The sequence below is a fragment of the Carettochelys insculpta genome, chromosome 32, assembly GCF_033958435.1.
Source record: "Carettochelys insculpta isolate YL-2023 chromosome 32, ASM3395843v1, whole genome shotgun sequence".
NCBI classification, from domain to species: domain Eukaryota; kingdom Metazoa; phylum Chordata; order Testudines; family Carettochelyidae; genus Carettochelys; species Carettochelys insculpta.
Genome location: NC_134168.1, coordinates 1,855,592 through 1,871,632, shown reverse-complemented (window position 1 = coordinate 1,871,632; position 16,041 = coordinate 1,855,592). Strand labels below are relative to the sequence as shown.

Here is a 16,041-nt window from a genome sequence, read left to right as displayed (position 1 = left end):
GTCTCTCCTGCCAGCGGACGGGGTGCAGTGCAGGGGGACCCCTGAACCCCATCACACAGGCCCCCCCTGCCGGGCGCAGACCCCAGTGCTGGTGCTGGGGCCCCTCTGAGATTCTGGGGGCGGCTCTGGACTTTCGACCCTGGGAGGCCGACAGACGCCTGCGCCCCCGGTGCGGGCCAGTGAATGATTCCAGAGTCGGCTGCGGCCTGGGTCGGCTGCCGGCCAGTTCAGCTCCATGCGCTCTTGGGCCAGCATCTCAGTGGGTCCTCCGGAGAACCCCCCACCGTGTGTGGCTAGGGCCCCCCAGGCAGCACCTTGTGGGGGGGCTCCACTCGGCCGGAGGCAGCTGTGAGTGGATGTGGGGGGCCAGTAGCTGCCCTCTCCCACGGGGTCCCCCGTCTGGCCATGGGAGGATGTGGGTGCGGGGGCCTTGCTCCCATCTGCGCTGAGCACGGCCTGAGGTTTCCTGGCCTGGCTCCGGCTCCCCTGGGCCAATGGCGACCCCGACCGGCTCCTCCCGGGGGTCCCGGAGTGCGAGGGCACTTCCCCTTGCCTCCTAAGGCGCCTGCCGGGGACAGCTCAGGGGGAACGGGGCCGGGGAAGGATCGGACCCGGGCTCGGAGGCGGCTGAACTTGGGAAAAGACAATTCCAACAAGGCTTAGGGCGAGAATGTGCTTGGAACCAGCGGCCCCGGCTCAGACCGGCCCCCGGCGCGCAGCTCAGAGCCGCCCCCCGCGCCGCATGGGGAAACTGAGGCACGCAGCAGGCAACTCACTGGACCCCGGCTGGCCAGCAGCCGGGCCAGGATGGGAACCCAGGTGTCCTGACCACTAGGCAGCACTGCCCGGGACTGACATCCACGCACCCCGCACCCCTGGGGAGCCTGGGGGGCGTTGGGGGTCTCGCCCTGCGGGGGTGGGGGGCAGAGCGGAATTTAGCCCCCGGGGGGCTCCGCCAGGCCCGATGCGGGCGCTGAGAGGGGAACCGTCTGTAACCCGCCCCCCCAGCCACCTGCGCCGCCCCCCGCGCCCGGTCCCGGGGGCTGCGCCTGGCCGCCAAGGGGTTAACCCGGAATGGGGACGCGGTCCCTTTAAATCCCGCCGCGCGCCTGGGCGCCCCCCTCCCTGCCCGGCCCAGAGCCCTAGCGCATGCGCATCCGGGCTCGCACCCCCCCCCCCACACCCAGCGCATGCGCCAGGCCCGGCTATGCGGGTGCTGGTGGGTGAGTGAATAGCCAGGGGTACGGGGGCGGGGCCAGGTACGGGGGCGGGGCCTGGGGCGCTGGGGGCGGGGCGGGGAGCAGAGCCGGGCTGGGGGGTTCTGGGGGCGGGGCCTGGGGCGCTGGGGGCGGGGCGGGGCGGGGAGCAGAGCCGGGCTGGGGGGGCGGGGGGGGCAGTGCCGGGCTGGGGGGGTTCTGGGGGCGGGGCCTGGGGCGCTGGGGGCGGGGCGGGGAGCAGAGCTGGGCTGGGGGGGCGCTGGGGGCGGGGGGGGGCAGTGCCGGGCTGGGGGGGCTCTGGGGGTGGGGCCTGGGGCGCTGGGGGCGGGGCGGGGCGGGGAGCAGAGCCGGGCTGGGGGGGCGGGGGGGGCAGTGCCGGGCTGGGGGGGTTCTGGGGGCGGGGCCTGGGGCGCTGGGGGCGGGGCGGGGAGCAGAGCTGGGCTGGGGGGGCGCTGGGGGCGGGGGGGGGGCAGTGCCGGGCTGGGGGGGCTCTGGGGGCGGGGCGGGGAGCAGAGCCGGGCTGGGGGGGCGCTGGGGGCGGGGGGGGCAGTGCCGGGCTGGGGGGGTTCTGGGGGTGGGGCCTGGGGCGCTGGGGGCGGGGCGGGGCGGGGAGCAGAGCCGGGCTGGGGGGGCGGGGGGGGGCAGTGCCGGGCTGGGGGGGTTCTGGGGGCGGGGCCTGGGGCGCTGGGGGCGGGGCGGGGAGCAGAGCTGGGCTGGGGGGGCGCTGGGGGCGGGGGGGGGCAGTGCCGGGCTGGGGGGGCTCTGGGGGCGGGGCGGGGAGCAGAGCCGGGCTGGGGGGGCGCTGGGGGCGGGGGGGGCAGAGCCGGGCTGGGGGGGTTCTGGGGGCGGGGCCTGGGGCGCTGGGGGCGGGAGGGGGCAGTGCCGGGCTGGGGGGGTTCTGGGGGCGGGGCCTGGGGCGCTGGGGGCGGGGCGGGGAGCAGAGCCGGGCTGGGGGGGCGGGGGGGGCAGTGCCGGGCTGGGGGGGTTCTGGGGGCGGGGCGGGGAGCACAGCCGGGCTGGGGGGGTTCTGGGGGCGGGGCCTGGGGCGCTGGGGGCGGGGCGGGGAGCAGAGCCGTGCTGGGGGGGCGGGGGGGGCAGTGCCGGGCTGGGGGGGCGCTGGGGGCGGGGCGGGGAGCAGAGCCAGGCTGGGAGGTTCTGGGGGCGGGGCCTGGGGCGCTGGGGGGGGGCAGAGCCGGGGCTCCGGGGGTCGCAGTCCAGGACCCCTCGGCTCAGCGCTGCTTTGCCGCAGGCGGCGGGACCGGCTTCGTGGGCGGCGCCGTGACCCAGCTGCTGCGGAGCCGGGGGCACGAGGTGACCCACCTGTCGCGGCGCCCGGGGCCCGGCCGGATCAGCTGGGTAGGTGGCCGGGGTTCCCGTGGCCGGGCTGATGCTTCGAGGCGCCAGCCGCTTCCCAGCCGCCTGGTCCCTGCAGTGCCAGCCCAGCCGCCCACCCGCCAGCCCCGGCCCCCCGAGCCCCTCCGCTCTCCCGCAGCCGGGCGCTTGTCCCCGCCTCACTCCGGCCCCCCCCGCAAGCCAGGAGCCCCCGGCCCCCCTGTGACCCCCCCCCGCCACCCCTCACTCCCCCGGGCAGGGGGCAGCCAGCTCCACGTGGCTCTTTGCCAGCTGCCGGGTTTTCTCGCGGCTGCGCCCGGTCGCCCACGTGGCGCGGCCGGGGCTGAGCGCCGGCAGCGAGGGCCGGCTGGTCCTAGGGGGTGGGTCACCTCCGGAGGCGACGGAGGCTCACCGGCCCGGGCGCTCTGCCGTACTCGGCCAGCACCTCTCCGCCAACCTCCTCGGCTGGCGCCCCTGGTGAGCCCGGCTCACCCGGCTGCGCTCCGTCGCCCTAAGGGGGTCCCGGAGGAGAGGCAGAGCCGGTGTCTAATTCCCACGCACACGAGCAGTGTGAACGGGTCCAGCCGCCCCAGTGCCCGTTCGGGGGGTTACCCGGCCCGGGGGGGCACGAAGGGGACCCGAGCGAAGGGGGCACTTCCGCGCCCGGCTGGCTGCCCAAGCGGGGAGACCGTCTCTCGGCCACGCGCCCCCCGCCCAGCCGTACGGGGACCGGGAGCGACCAGCTGGGGGGGCCTGGGACGGCACAGCTCGGGGGGCCCCACGTCGCTCCTCTCTCCCCAGGACGAGCTGGCCCGCCGCGGCCTGCCCCCCTGCGAGGCTGTGCTGAACGTGGCCGGGGAGAACGTCCTCAACCCCTTTCGCAGGTGGGACAATCCTGGGGGGGCCCCTCCAGGGGGTGACTCAGTCTCTCCCTGGTCCTCTGTCCTTCCCATGAGGCAGCCGGGGTGGGATCGGGACGGGGTCTCCCACCTGGGGGTTGAGACGTAAACGTCAATAGGAGCCTTTCTTTGGGGGGGGTCTCGTTTCCAGGGGGAGGCTCAGGAAAGCACACCTGTGGGGTACAAATGGGGTTTCCCAAGCCCAGCCCCGAGAGGTGCAGATGCTACCAGCCCCATCACACCTCCCTGGGGCAGCCCCCTGGCTGTATCCCGGCACCCCATAGATACTCCCAACTGTCCCTGGGATTGGGGGGGTTTCCCCACTCTGGCAGGGCACTGTGGGGTGGGGGGAGGATCCTGCTTCCCATAGCTGTGGGGTGGGGACGGGGATTTGTGTTACGCAGCCCCATGGTCAGGCTGGGATATGAGACTCCCGCTAGGAATCTTTCTCCCGCCAGGCCCTTGTTTCCGGGGGAAGGCTTAGTGGGATGCGCAGCTGGGTATAAATAGCGGCTGGGTGGGTGGAGTCAGGTAGAGGAGACCTGGAGGGTGGCTGGGTCTGACTCCTCTGTGCTGCCTCTCCTGCAGGTGGGATGACTCCTTCCGCCAGGAAGTGGTCGCCAGCCGGGTGGAGACCACCAAGGCCTTGGCCAAGGCTATAGCCGAGGCTGATCGGCCGCCCCGCGCCTGGGTCGTCGTCACGGGCGTAGGTATTTACTGCGCATGGCCACCTTGTGCCGTCCTGGGGTATCCCTCCAGCGGGGGAAATAGTTCCTGGGCAGGGTGCAGCCTCACAGCTGCCCATAAAATCACTGTGTTCTTCCACCCCGGAGAGAAAATAGTCCCCGTCCCAGCCTCCTCGTGCACTGGTGTGCTTCCGCCCCGGAGAGAAAAGAGTCCCTGTGGGTGAGAGGGAGGCTCACTGCATGTTGTGGAAGGAACGTACTTCTGCCACAGCACGGACCTTGGAAAAAGTAGGCCCTGGGTGGCGCACACGGTTCATAAACTGTGTCCTTCCCCTGCTGCACCGCTAGTCCCTCCCTGCCCAAGAGCACAAGACCAAGCACAGCCTAATGGGCACAGAGCACCGGCTGGTGACACTGGTGTTCTTCCGCCATTGGGCCATGACGTGGACAAATAGTCCCTGGCGAAATGGGGTCCCTTGGGGTGCTGTATCCTTTCGCCACCGGGGCGGGAAGACGTGCCTGGGGAGGGAATGGAGCCCAGCCACCTGATAGGGTCGATGTGCTTCCGCCACCAGGAGGAAAAGTAGTCCCTCGTTGGCGCGGTGCCTGCGGGGCGGAGGGATATCTGGGTGGCACTTCACTCTTGGCAGGGTATTATCGGCCCAGCCCCACGGCCAAGTACACCGAGGAGAGTCCCGGCGGCGACTTCGACTTCTTCTCACGCCTGGTGACCGCCTGGGAGGCAGCGGCCAAAATCCCTGGGGACCGCACCCGCCAGGTGGTGGTGAGATCTGGTGCGTCGGGGCACCCGCCCAGGGAAGGACTGGCTGTGGGGCAGGAAATGGGGAAGGGCCTGTCCCCTCTAGGGGCGCCAGCTACCCCGGCCCCAGGGCAGGACTGGCTGGCTCAGGGGCAGTGGTATCAGGTATGAGGGGGTGTGTTTCTGACTCTGCTCTCCCGGCAGGCATGGGGCTGGGGTACGGGGTACAGGGGCGTCTCTCTGACTCTGCTCTCCCGGCAGGCGTGGGGCTGGGGTACGGGGTACAGGGGCGTCTCTCTGACTCTGCTCTCCCGGCAGGCGTAAGGCTGGGGTACGGGGTACGGGGGCGTCTCTCTGACTCTGCTCTCCCGGCAGGCGTAAGGCTGGGGTATGGGTTACGGGGCGTGTCTCTGACTCTGCTCTCCCGGCAGGCGTGGGGCTGGGGTACGGGGTACGGGGGCGTCTCTCTGACTCTGCTCTCCCGGCAGGCGTGGTGCTGGGCCGGGCCGGCGGGCTGCTCTCCCAGCTGCTGTGGCCTTTCTGGCTAGGCCTGGGCGGCCCCGTGGGCACCGGCCTGCAGCCTTTCCCCTGGATCCACGCCCGCGACGCGGCTGGCCTGCTGTGCCACGCCCTGGAGACGGAGGGTGTCCACGGGGTCCTCAACGGCGTCTCCCCGGCCTCGCCTGCCACCTGCAACGCCGACTTCGCCCGGGCGCTGGGCGTGGCCCTGGGGCGCCCGGCCTGGCTGCCGCTGCCCGCCTGGGCCGTGCGGGGCGTCTTGGGGCCCGAGCGCGCCGTGCTGGTGCTGGAGGGGCAGCGAGTGGAGCCCCGGCGCACCCTGGAGAGTGGCTACCGCTTCCAGTTCCCCGAGCTGCCCGCCGCCCTGCGGGACGCCCTGTCCTGAGAGGGGCTGGGCCCTGCGCCTGGGGTCACCCCTCCCGCCGGTCACTGGGTGAACTCGGCTGCTCCCTCTGTTGGGCCTCCCTGGCTTCCTCCAAGTTTACAGCCTTGTTCAGTTTGCAATAAACAGCTGCTGGGACAGATGCTGGAGTTTGGGGGAAGTGGGGGCTGCCCCCGGGGCTCAATCAGGGAGCGTGGAAAGGGACCCAGGTGTCCAAGCGGGCACTGCGCATGTGGGGCAGGGAGCCCAAGGGTCCAAGCCCAACGCCGGGGCTGCTGTACGGGCTGAGCCATAGGCAGAGAGGGGCTGGCTGGGCTCTGGGGAGCACCACGAGCCCCCTAGCGCTGTGGGGGAGTCTGCAGGGGGATAGGTTACTCCCGAGGGAGCATGACAGCCTGCTCTCGTGTGGTCCTGCTGGCACTGCTCTGCGGCCAAACATCTGACTCTACTCCCCAGTGTTAAAATGCATCCAGCTCTGGGGAGCGGTCTGGCTCACGCCCCACCTCCGCCAGTCCTCACTTCCCAGCAGGAACCTGCTCTTCAAATGTGGTCCACCCAGCCCCAAAGCGGGGTGTTGCTGCAGATGGGCTCACAGTCGCTGCTGCTTCCCCCGACGTGCATGACTGCGCCCCTGGGCGTTAAGGGGATTCTTGTTGGTCTGGCTCACATCCCACCTCCGCTGGTCCCCCCTGCCCAGCAGGAACCTGCTCTTTACATGTGGTCCGCCCAGCCCCAAAAGGCGGTGTTGCTGCAGACAGGCTTGCAATTGCTGCAGCTTCCCGCGACGTGCATGACTGCACCCCTGGGTGTTAAGGGGATTCTCGTTGGTCTGGCTCTTATCCCACCTCCTCCTGTCCCCCCTGCCCAGCAGGAACCTGCTCTTTACACGTGGTCCACCGAGCCCCAAAGGGGGGTGTTGCTGCAGACAGGCTCACAATTGCTGCCACTTTCCCTGACGTGCATGACTGTGCCCCTGGGCGTTAAGGGGATTCTTGTTGGTTGTCCCCCAGCCCCTGCGCTATGACAGTGACTGGAGGAGGGCCGCAACTCTGCCCCTCCTGCTGCCATCCGCGAGGGGCATTGGCTGGGACGCATGTCAGCCTGTTTCCCCGTGCACAGCCGCAGCCGGTGCCTGCGTTCACTGGCCCATCTCCCGCAAACCAGAGTTCCCCAGGGGGGCACCACTAACACTCATACACAACAGGCCGCTCTGACAGGCTGCTGGGTGTCGTGCCTCTCAGGGCACGGGGGGAGGCGGGGGGAGCTGAGGCCGTCACTTGCTTTCCTGCTGTCGCAGATGGGGAGTCTGGAGCCCGGGCTGGCAAGGTGAGGGCAGCAGGGAAGGATCAAGGGGTGAGTCCCACCAGTGGGGGAGAGAATGCGCGTGACCAGAAAGGGAACCCAGGCGTCCTGGGCCCGGCCCCACCCCCGACGGCCAGGGGAACCCAGGCGTCCTGGGCCCGGCCCCACCCCCGACGGCCAGGGGAACCCAGGCGTCCTGGGCCCAGCCCCACCCCTGACGGTCAGGGGAACCCAGGTGTCCAGGTCCCAGGCGTGCCACCCATGGCCAAGGGAACCCAGGTGTCCTGAGCCCGGCCCCACCCCCGACGGCCAGGGGAACCCAGGCGTCCTGGGCCTGGTCCCACCCCCGACGGCCAGGGAAACCCAGGCGTCCTGGGCCCGGTCCCACCCCCGACGGCCAGGGGAACCCAGGCGTCCTGGGCCCAGCCCCACCCCTGACGGTCAGGGGAACCCAGGTGCCCTGTTCCCAGCTGTGCCATCCATGGCCAAGGGAGCCCAGGTGCCCTGTTCCCAGCCCCGCCACCAATGGCCAAGGGAACCCAGGCATCCTGGCCCCAGCCCTGCCCTAGATGGCCAAGGGAACCCAGGTGTCCTGGGACCAGCCCCACCCCTGAAGCCAGGGGCCCAGAACAGCCGGAGGCAGCACCGGTGCAAACCAGGGTGAAAAGCTGGGCGAGGGTTACACGTGTATGTGAGCTCACAACAGCCCTGGGGACACAGGCCAGAGGCGGGCGGGGTAGCCCCCCAAAGCACTGGGGCGCTCAAGGGTGAGACGGAGCCGGGGGCTCTCCCGCGGCAGCCGCATCCCGGCGGGCAGCGGGGGCTCGGGGCTGGGCGGTGCGGCCGCGCCGGGCAGCCTGCGGGGGACCAAGCGGGCGAGCATCAGCCGGACACCCGGGGGCAGGGGGCACCAGGGGGTGCTGTGGTGCGGGGCTGGGGCACTAGGGGGCTGTGGTGCAGGGCTGGGGCACTAGGGGGCATTAGGGGCTATGGTGCAGGGCTGGGGGCACCAGGGGGTGCTGTGATGTGGGGCTGGGGCACTAGGGAGCTGTGCTACAAGGCTGGGGCACTAGGGGCTGTGGTGCAGGGCTGGGGGCACTAGGGGGTACTAAGGGGCACTGTGGTGCAGGGCTGGGGCACGAGGGGGCACTGTGGTGCGGGGCTGGGGGCACTAGGGGGCACTGTGGTGCAGGGCTGGGGCACTGGGGGACTGTGGTGCGGGGCTGGGGCACAAGGGGGCACTGTGGTACAAGGCTGGAGCACTAGGGGGCGCTGTGGCACAAGGCTGGGGGCACCAGGGGGTGCTGTGGGGTAGGTTGGTGCACTTGGGGCTGTGGTGCAGGGCTGAGAGCACTAGGGAGCTGTGCTACAAGGCTGGGGCACTAGGGGCTGTGGTGCAGGGCTGGGGGCACTTGGGGGCTGTGGTGTGGGGCTGGGGGCACTAGGGGCTGTGACAGCAACGAAGGGTCCTGTGGCACCTTATAGACTAACAGAAAAGTTTTGGGCATGAGCTTTCGTGAGCACAGACTCACTTCACCAGGTGCTGGTCTTGGAAAGCTGCAGGGCCGGGTATGAATAAGCCAGAGCAAGGGTGGGGATAACAAGGTTAGCTCAGTCAGGAGGGGTGAGGTTTACTACCAGCAGTTGATCTGGAGGTGTGAACACCAAGGGAGGGGAAGCTGCTTCTGTATTGAGCCAGCCATTCACAGTCTTTGTTTAAGCCTGAGCTGAGGGCGTCGAATTTGCAGATGAATTGTAGCTCGGCAATTTCTCTCTGGAGTCTGGTCCTGAAATTTCTTTGCTGCAGGATAGCTACTTTTAACTCTGCTACCGTGTGGCCCGGGGGATTGAAGTGCTCTCCTACGGGCTTTTGTATATCGCCATTTCTGATGTCTGATTTGTGTGCGCTTATTCTTTTCCGTAGAGACTGTCCAGTTTGTCCGATGTATATGGCAGAGGGGCATTGCTGGCACATGATGGCATAAATTATGTTGGTAGATGTGCAGATTGGTTGATTGGTAGGGGCTGTGGGCACCAGGGGGCTCTGTGGTGAAAGGCTGGGGCTATTTGGGGGCACTTGGGGCTGTGGTGCAGGGCTGGGGGCACTAGGGGCTGTTGTGTGGGGCTGGGGGCACCGTGGTGTGGGACTGGGGCTATTGGGGGCACTAGGGGCTGTGGCACGGGGCTCTGTGGGGGTGCTGTGGTGCGGGGCTGGGGGCACGAGGGGGCACTAGGGGCTGTGGTGCAAGGCTGGGGGCACTGGGGGCTGTGGTGCGGGGCTGGGGCTATTGGGGGCACTAGGGGCCGTGGCACGGGGCTCGGGGCGCTAGGAGGCACTAGGGGGCTCCGGGGGGTGCTGTGGTGCAAGGCTGGGGGCACGAGGGGGCGCTGTGGTGCGGGGCTGGGAGTATTAGGGGGCACTAGGGGCTGTGGTGCGGGGCTGGGGGCACTAGGGGGCTGTGGTGCAAGGCTGGGGGCACTGGGGGGCTGTGGTGCAGGGGACATCCCCGTGGGGCGCTGGGGGGACTTTGGGGGGCTCGGCCCGCACTAACCGGGGGCGGCAGGCGGCGCGGCGAGGCCGCTGAGGGTCCAGCGGGGGTTCGGGCCTCGGGCTCTGCCAACGAGACAGGACTGAACCCCCCACCCCCCCCAAGCGGCCTCACCCCACGGGACGCGCCCCCCAGGCTGGCGTGGCGGAGAGCGAGCTCCAGCCAGGGGCGCGGCTGGCAGGTGGGGTCCCCGTGGGGGCGCACCCCGCTGCCGCCCGGCTCCCGGCGCGCCTCGGTCTGCGGCGGGTGGGAGCCGCTCCCCAGGCGCAGCAGCCGCCGCCCGCCGCGACTCCGCCGCCCCAGCGACACGTGCACCCCGGGCCGGGCTGCGGGCACACGGGGCTCGGTCAGCGCAGGGCCGGAAGGGGGCAGAGGATTGGAGGAGGGGCTGGGGGGAGGACCGGGAGGCTCGGCAGGGTGTCAGGAGTCAGAGCCGGGGAGAACCCAGGAGTCCTGGCTCCCGGCCCCTGCTCTAACCACCAGCCCCCACTGCCCTCCCAGAGCCGGGGAGAACCCAGGAGTCCTGGCTCCCGGCCCCTGCTCTAACCACCAGCCCCCACTGCCCCCCCAGAGCCGGGGAGAACCCAGGAGTCCTGGCTCCCGGCCCCTGCTCTAACCACCAGCCCCCACTGCCCTCGCAGAGCCGGGGAGAACCCAGGAGTCCTGGCTCCCGGCCCCTGCTCTAACCACCAGCCCCCACTGCCCTCGCAGAGCCGGGGAGAACCCAGGAGTCCTGGCTCCCGGCCCCCTGCTCTAACCATCAGCCCCCACTGCCCTCGCAGAGCCGGGGAGAACCCAGGAGTCCTGGCTCCCGGCCCCCTGCTCTAACCACCAGCCCCCACTGCCCTCCCAGAGCCGGGGAGAACCCAGGAGTCCTGGCTCCCGGCCCCCTGCTCTAACCACCAGCCCCCACTGCCCTCGCAGAGCCGGGGAGAACCCAGGAGTCCTGGCTCCCGGCCCCCTGCTCTAACCACCAGCCCCCACTGCCCCCCCCAGAGCCGGGGAGAACCCAGGAGTCCTGGCTCCCGGCCCCCTGCTCTAACCACCAGCCCCCACTGCCCTCGCAGAGCCGGGGAGAACCCAGGAGTCCTGGCTCCCGGCCCCCTGCTCTAACCACCAGCCCCCACTGCCCTCCCAGAGCCGGGGAGAACCCAGGAGTCCTGGCTCCCGGCCCCCTGCTCTAACCACCAGCCCCCACTGCCCTCGCAGAGCCGGGGAGAACCCAGGAGTCCTGGCTCCCGGCCCCCTGCTCTAACCACCAGCCCCCACTGCCCTCGCAGAGCCGGGGAGAACCCAGGAGTCCTGGCTCCCGGCCCCCTGCTCTAACCACCAGCCCCCACTGCCCTCGCAGAGCCGGGGAGAACCCAGGAGTCCTGGCTCCCGGCCCCCTGCTCTAACCATCAGCCCCCACTGCCCTCGCAGAGCCGGGGAGAACCCAGGAGTCCTGGCTCCCGGCCCCCTGCTCTAACCACCAGCCCCCACTGCCCTCCCAGAGCCGGGGAGAACCCAGGAGTCCTGGCTCCCGGCCCCCTGCTCTAACCACCAGCCCCCACTGCCCTCGCAGAGCCAGGGAGAACCCAGGAGTCCTGGCTCCCGGCCCCCTGCTCTAACCACCAGCCCCCACTGCCCCCCCCAGAGCCGGGGAGAACCCAGGAGTCCTGGCTCCCGGCCCCCTGCTCTAACCACCAGCCCCCACTGCCCTCGCAGAGCCGGGGAGAACCCAGGAGTCCTGGCTCCCGGCCCCCTGCTCTAACCACCAGCCCCCACTGCCCTCCCAGAGCCGGGGAGAACCCAGGAGTCCTGGCTCCCGGCCCCCTGCTCTAACCACCAGCCCCCACTGCCCTCCCAGAGCCGGGGAGAACCCAGGAGTCCTGGCTCCCAGCCCCCTGCTCTAACCACCAGCCCCCACTGCCCTCCCGGAGCCGGGGAGAACCCAGGAGTCCTGGCTCCCGGCCCCTGCTCTACCCACCAGCCCCCCCTGCCCTCCCGGAGCCGGGGAGAACCCAGGAGTCCTGGCTCCCAGCCCCCTGCTCTAACCACCAGCCCCCACTGGTGGGGAACACTGGTGGGGCAGGGGCTGTGGGTCTGGGATGGGGAACACTGGTGGGGCGGGGGCTGTGGGTCAGGGGTGGCTCTCTAGTGCCTGCAGGGCAGGGGCTGTAGGTCAGGGGTGGGGAACACTGGTGGGGCGGGGGCTGTGGGTCAGGGTGGCTCTCTAGTGCCTGCAGGGCAGGGGCTGTAGGTCAGGGGTGGGGAACACTGGTGGGGCGGGAGCTGTGGGTCAGGGGTGGCTGTCTAGGGGTGGTGGGCAGGGGGCTGTGGGTCAGGCGTGGGGGGCACCAGTGGGGCAGGAGCTGTCGTCGGGAGTGGCTCTCTAGGGCTTGCAGGGCAGGGGCTGTGGGTCAGGGGTGGCTCTCTAGGGGTGGTGGGCAGGGGGCTGTGGGTCAGGGGTGGCTGTCTAGGGCCAGCCCCCCCCAAGGCCCCTTTCCCCGTGGGGTCTGGGGAACAGAGGGGTTAAAGTGGCAGGCGGTGCCCCCTTGCCTTGCCCCGCCCCGCCCCACACGCTCGGCCCTACTTGCGGTTTCCGCAGTCACCAGTGAGCAGCGGCTGGGGCCTCCCCACACCTGGGCTGAGCTGCAGCGGCGCCGTGGGCCGCACAGCCCCAGGAAATTGTTCCCAGCCATTGCCGTGGGGCTGCCCCAGAGACGGCATTGCATGGGGGTTGTGTGGGCCTCGGAGCCGGCAAGATCCGACCCCTGCAGCTAAACCCACCTGGCGCTGAGGTGCAGCCAGCTCTGGGGCGCAGCCGCTGGCTAACAGGCATACATAACACCACCTGAGAATGACTCTGTTGGTTCTGAGGTGCAGCCAGCTCTGGGGCAGAGCCGCAGGGTACCAGCCACACATAACCCCACCTGAGAACAGCTCTCCTGGTGCTGAGGTGCAGCCAACTCTGGGGCGCAGCCACTGGGTAACAGCCACACATAACACCACCTGAGAATGGCTCTCTTGGTTCTGAGGTGCAGCCAGCTCTGGGGTGCAGCCACTGGATAACAGCCACACATAAAGCCACCTGAGAAGGGCTCTCCTGGTGCTGAGGTGCAGCCAGCTCTAGGGCAGAGCCGCTGGGTAACAGCCACACATAACCCCACCTGAGAACGGTTCTCCTGGCGCTGAGATGCAGCCAGCTCTGGGGCGCAGCCGCTGGATAGCAGCCACACATACCACCATATGGGGCAGCTCTCCTGGCACAGAGATGCAGCCAGCTCTGGGGCGCAGCTGCTGGGTACCAGCCACATGTAACACTGCACATGGATGGCTCTCCTGGCACTGAGATGCATTTTCAGTTCCCCGCCATGGCAGCTGGTTGCCATCGTGCCGGGAGCTGCCCAGACCCCGGCCAAGATCAGGGCCCTGTCATGCCCTGGGGGGCACTGTGGGAGCCATGCGCTCACCCCACCCACCCTGCCCCAGTGTGCCAGGTTTCTGGGCTCCCCACTGAGCTGGGTTCAGGGCTGGGCGCCCCCCTGCTGCCTGCCCCACCAGCTGGGCGCATATAAGGGCCAGGCCGGCTGGAGGCTCGGGCATTGGCACTGCCCCTGTGCTCCAGAGGGAGCCAGGCCCCAGGTAAGGCAGGGCTGGGCTGTGCTGGGGCACCGGCTGGGGAGAGACGCAATGGGTACAGCTAAGGGGGGCAGAGCTCCCACCCCTGCCCGGCCCCTGTGCACCCCAGAGCCACACCCCTGCCCCCCAGGTGTCCCAGCCTCTCCCCTCGCAGCTCCCCCAGAGGGGCAGGTGGGGCCAGGGCCAGGATTCCTGGGTTGTCTCCCAGCTCTGGGAGGGCAGTGGGGGCTGGTGGTTAGAGCAGGGGGCTTGGAGCCAGGACTCCTGGGTTCTCTCCCCATCTCTGGGTGGGCAGTGGGTGCAGTGGTTAGAGTTGGGGGGCTGGGAGCCAGGACTCCTGGGTTCTCTCCCAGCTCTGGGAGGGCAGTGGGGTGCAGTGGTTAGAGTTAGGGGGCTGGGAGCCAGGCCCCCCCCACATTGTTGCCCCGTGAGATTCACACAATGGGCTAAAGTCCTTGGCGCCACCTCTGTGCCTGCCCGGGAGCTTGGGCTACCCCGTGCCTCAGTTTCCCTTCCCTTCTCCCTCGCTGGCAGGGGCTGCAGGTGGCGGTGGGTGCCCCAGGAGGAGCCATGTAGCGCGGCCAGGCCCAACTCCTGCTGGGGGCTGATCGTGGCCCCCCGGGGCTGGGCTGCTCCGGCACGGCGCCCCTGGCGCTCACTGCCTGCCTCTACCAGGCCCGCTACCTCCAGGGGGCGTGAGCCCCAGCCCCTGCCCTGCTACACGTGGGGGCGCTGCGGGGCAGGGGTCAAGCAAGGGGCGCTCTCCCCTGGCCGGTGGGGCTGGCTCCAGTGGTGCACGAGGGGGCGCTGCGGGGCAGGGAGTGGGGCAGAGGGGAGCCCTTGGCCGGATCGGGCTCGGGCCCGTGGGCCTGGGGGCTGCTCCCCGTGGCTGGGTGGGGGGCGCCTGTGCCCCAGGGAGCTGGCCAGAGAATCGCCCGACAGTGACCTACCGTCCGGCCCCCCAGCAGAGAGCCTGCGCCCCAGCCCCCACTGGCAAACCCACCCAGCCCCCTTCCGCCCAGACACCCCCTCCCACAGACAGCCTGCGGCCCGGCCCCCTCCCGCTCTCCCACCCAGCCTCCTCTTGCACCCCTGCCCCCCAGACCCACATGCCCCCCGCAGAGAGCTTGCATCCTGGCTCCCTCCTGCACCCCCACCCAGGACCCTATCGTACCCTTCCCGCCCAGACCCACCCCACCCAGGCCCTGTGTCCTCTACCCAGCCCCTGCAGTGAGCCTGCACCCCCACGCAGCCCCCTCTTGTGCCCCTCCCACCCAGACCCACACCCCCAACCCCTCCTGCATCCCCACACTCCTCCTCCCCCTACCCAGCCCCTGCACCCCCAGCCTGCTCCTGCACCCCTCCTGCCCAGAGCCACCCCAGCCAGCTCCTGCACCCTTAATCTATGGTCTCCCCCAGAGTCTGGGGGGGGGCTCAAAATCTAGGGAACCCCCCCATCCCCAGAAGAGTTAATCTGGCCTGGGGGAGAGACCTGAGCCTCTGTCCTCCCTCCTCTCCACTGTCAGGCTGGACTCAATGGCTTCCCAGAGTCCCATCCAGCCCGACATTTCTTGCATTCCCTCGACGCCTTCCTTTGGAGGCAGGCATCTGCTTCGGGGGGTCATGGGGGGGGCCGGTATTTTTAAATCAGCCAGTCTAGACAACTTGCTTCCAAGAGTTTTAAAAGAGCTGCCTCAGGGGCCAGCCAACCCATTCCTGTTGCTTTTCAATAACTCGTGGAAGACGGGCGACGTTTCGGGAGTCTGGCAGAAAACGAAGGGTGTGCCGATTTTAGCAAAGGGTAAAGAGGACGCCCATGGTAATGAGAGGCCCATCAGCCTGACCTTGATCCAGAGCAAGATCCTGAAAGAGCTGATAACAGATCTGATTAATCACTTACAAACAGTCCCATAATTAGCCCGATTTAGCTGAAACTAGGCCCTGCCAACGGCACGGGTTCTTAACGAGCTCGGGCACAGGTCTTGCCCACAAAAGTGCTGATGTAACACGCGGCCAAGTCTGGAACAGGTTTGACTTGGCACCGACCACAACTGTGGCGGGGCTGGACCCCCGAGGGGCTTTGCCAGCTGAGCTGCTCCAGGGCACAGCCGCGGGCGCCCCACCAGAGGCGCCTGCAGGGGAGTTAGGTGCTGTCCACCAGGGGGTCTGGAGGCTGAATTTCAGAGGGGCCGTGGGGCAGCTGCAGGCCATGTGCCCCTCGGGTTCTTTGCCCGCTGGGGTGAATTTGCAGCGACTGGGGCTGGGCCCCACTGCTGTGGGGTAGAACTCAGTCCTGCACACCCAGCCCCACTGAAAGGAGCCTGTGCCATGGCCAGGGCCCCAGGGGGTGGAGCCCAGAGATCCCCCTTTCTCCCTGGGGCCCTGCCTCAGTTTCTCAGTCACCGGGGCGCAGCAAGAGGCCCCCGAAGCATTGCACCAGCGTGCGTAGCTATGCCCCCGCCTGGGGAAAGGTGTAGGGGGGCAGAGCTGGAACTCGGCCCCACCCCCTGCCCCAAGGGGGGCCCCCAAGTTAGTCTTTGCAAGGGGGATCACCAAAAGCAGCCGGTGATGCACCCCCCAGGTGCCCCCAGCCTTAATCCAGATTCATTCCACCCCGCCCCCCCAGCACCCCCCGCCCACCAGAACCCCCACAGACCCCAGCCTTAATCCGGATTCATTCCTTAATCCGGACTAGCCCCTCCACACCTGGGTCCGGATTATCCCCGCCCCCCAGCAGGTCGGTGTAGCACGGGGCTGGACTCCGCCCCCCC

At 69.5% G+C, this 16,041-nt stretch overlaps 1 protein-coding gene across 4 annotated transcripts; it reads left to right on the top strand.

The window, feature by feature from the left end:
• The first annotated feature begins 1,174 nt into the window (after positions 1-1,174).
• LOC142004718 (epimerase family protein SDR39U1-like) lies at positions 1,175-5,935 on the top strand. Of its 4 annotated transcripts, none has more exons than XM_074982382.1 (6): positions 1,175-1,223; positions 2,467-2,573; positions 3,351-3,433; positions 4,037-4,158; positions 4,785-4,928; positions 5,383-5,935. In XM_074982382.1, the coding sequence occupies exons 1-6, from the start codon at positions 1,208-1,210 to the stop codon at positions 5,796-5,798; spliced, it is 888 nt and encodes a 295-aa protein (XP_074838483.1). In that variant the 5' UTR covers positions 1,175-1,207; the 3' UTR covers positions 5,799-5,935. The 4 variants fall into 4 exon arrangements, with proteins under 4 accessions (XP_074838483.1, XP_074838481.1, XP_074838482.1 ...); XM_074982380.1 differs by having other exon boundaries at positions 4,710-4,928; XM_074982381.1 differs by having other exon boundaries at positions 1,185-1,223; positions 2,467-2,528; positions 4,710-4,928.
• Positions 5,936-16,041: the final 10,106 nt, after the last annotated feature.

Coding starts and splice junctions, on each gene's coding strand:
- LOC142004718 (XM_074982380.1), top strand. Junction 2,574..3,350: donor GGCCCGGCCGGATCAGCTGG/GTAGGTGGCCGG, acceptor CTCTCTCCCCAG/GACGAGCTGGCCCGCCGCGG. Junction 4,929..5,382: donor CCAGGTGGTGGTGAGATCTG/GTGCGTCGGGGC, acceptor CTCTCCCGGCAG/GCGTGGTGCTGGGCCGGGCC.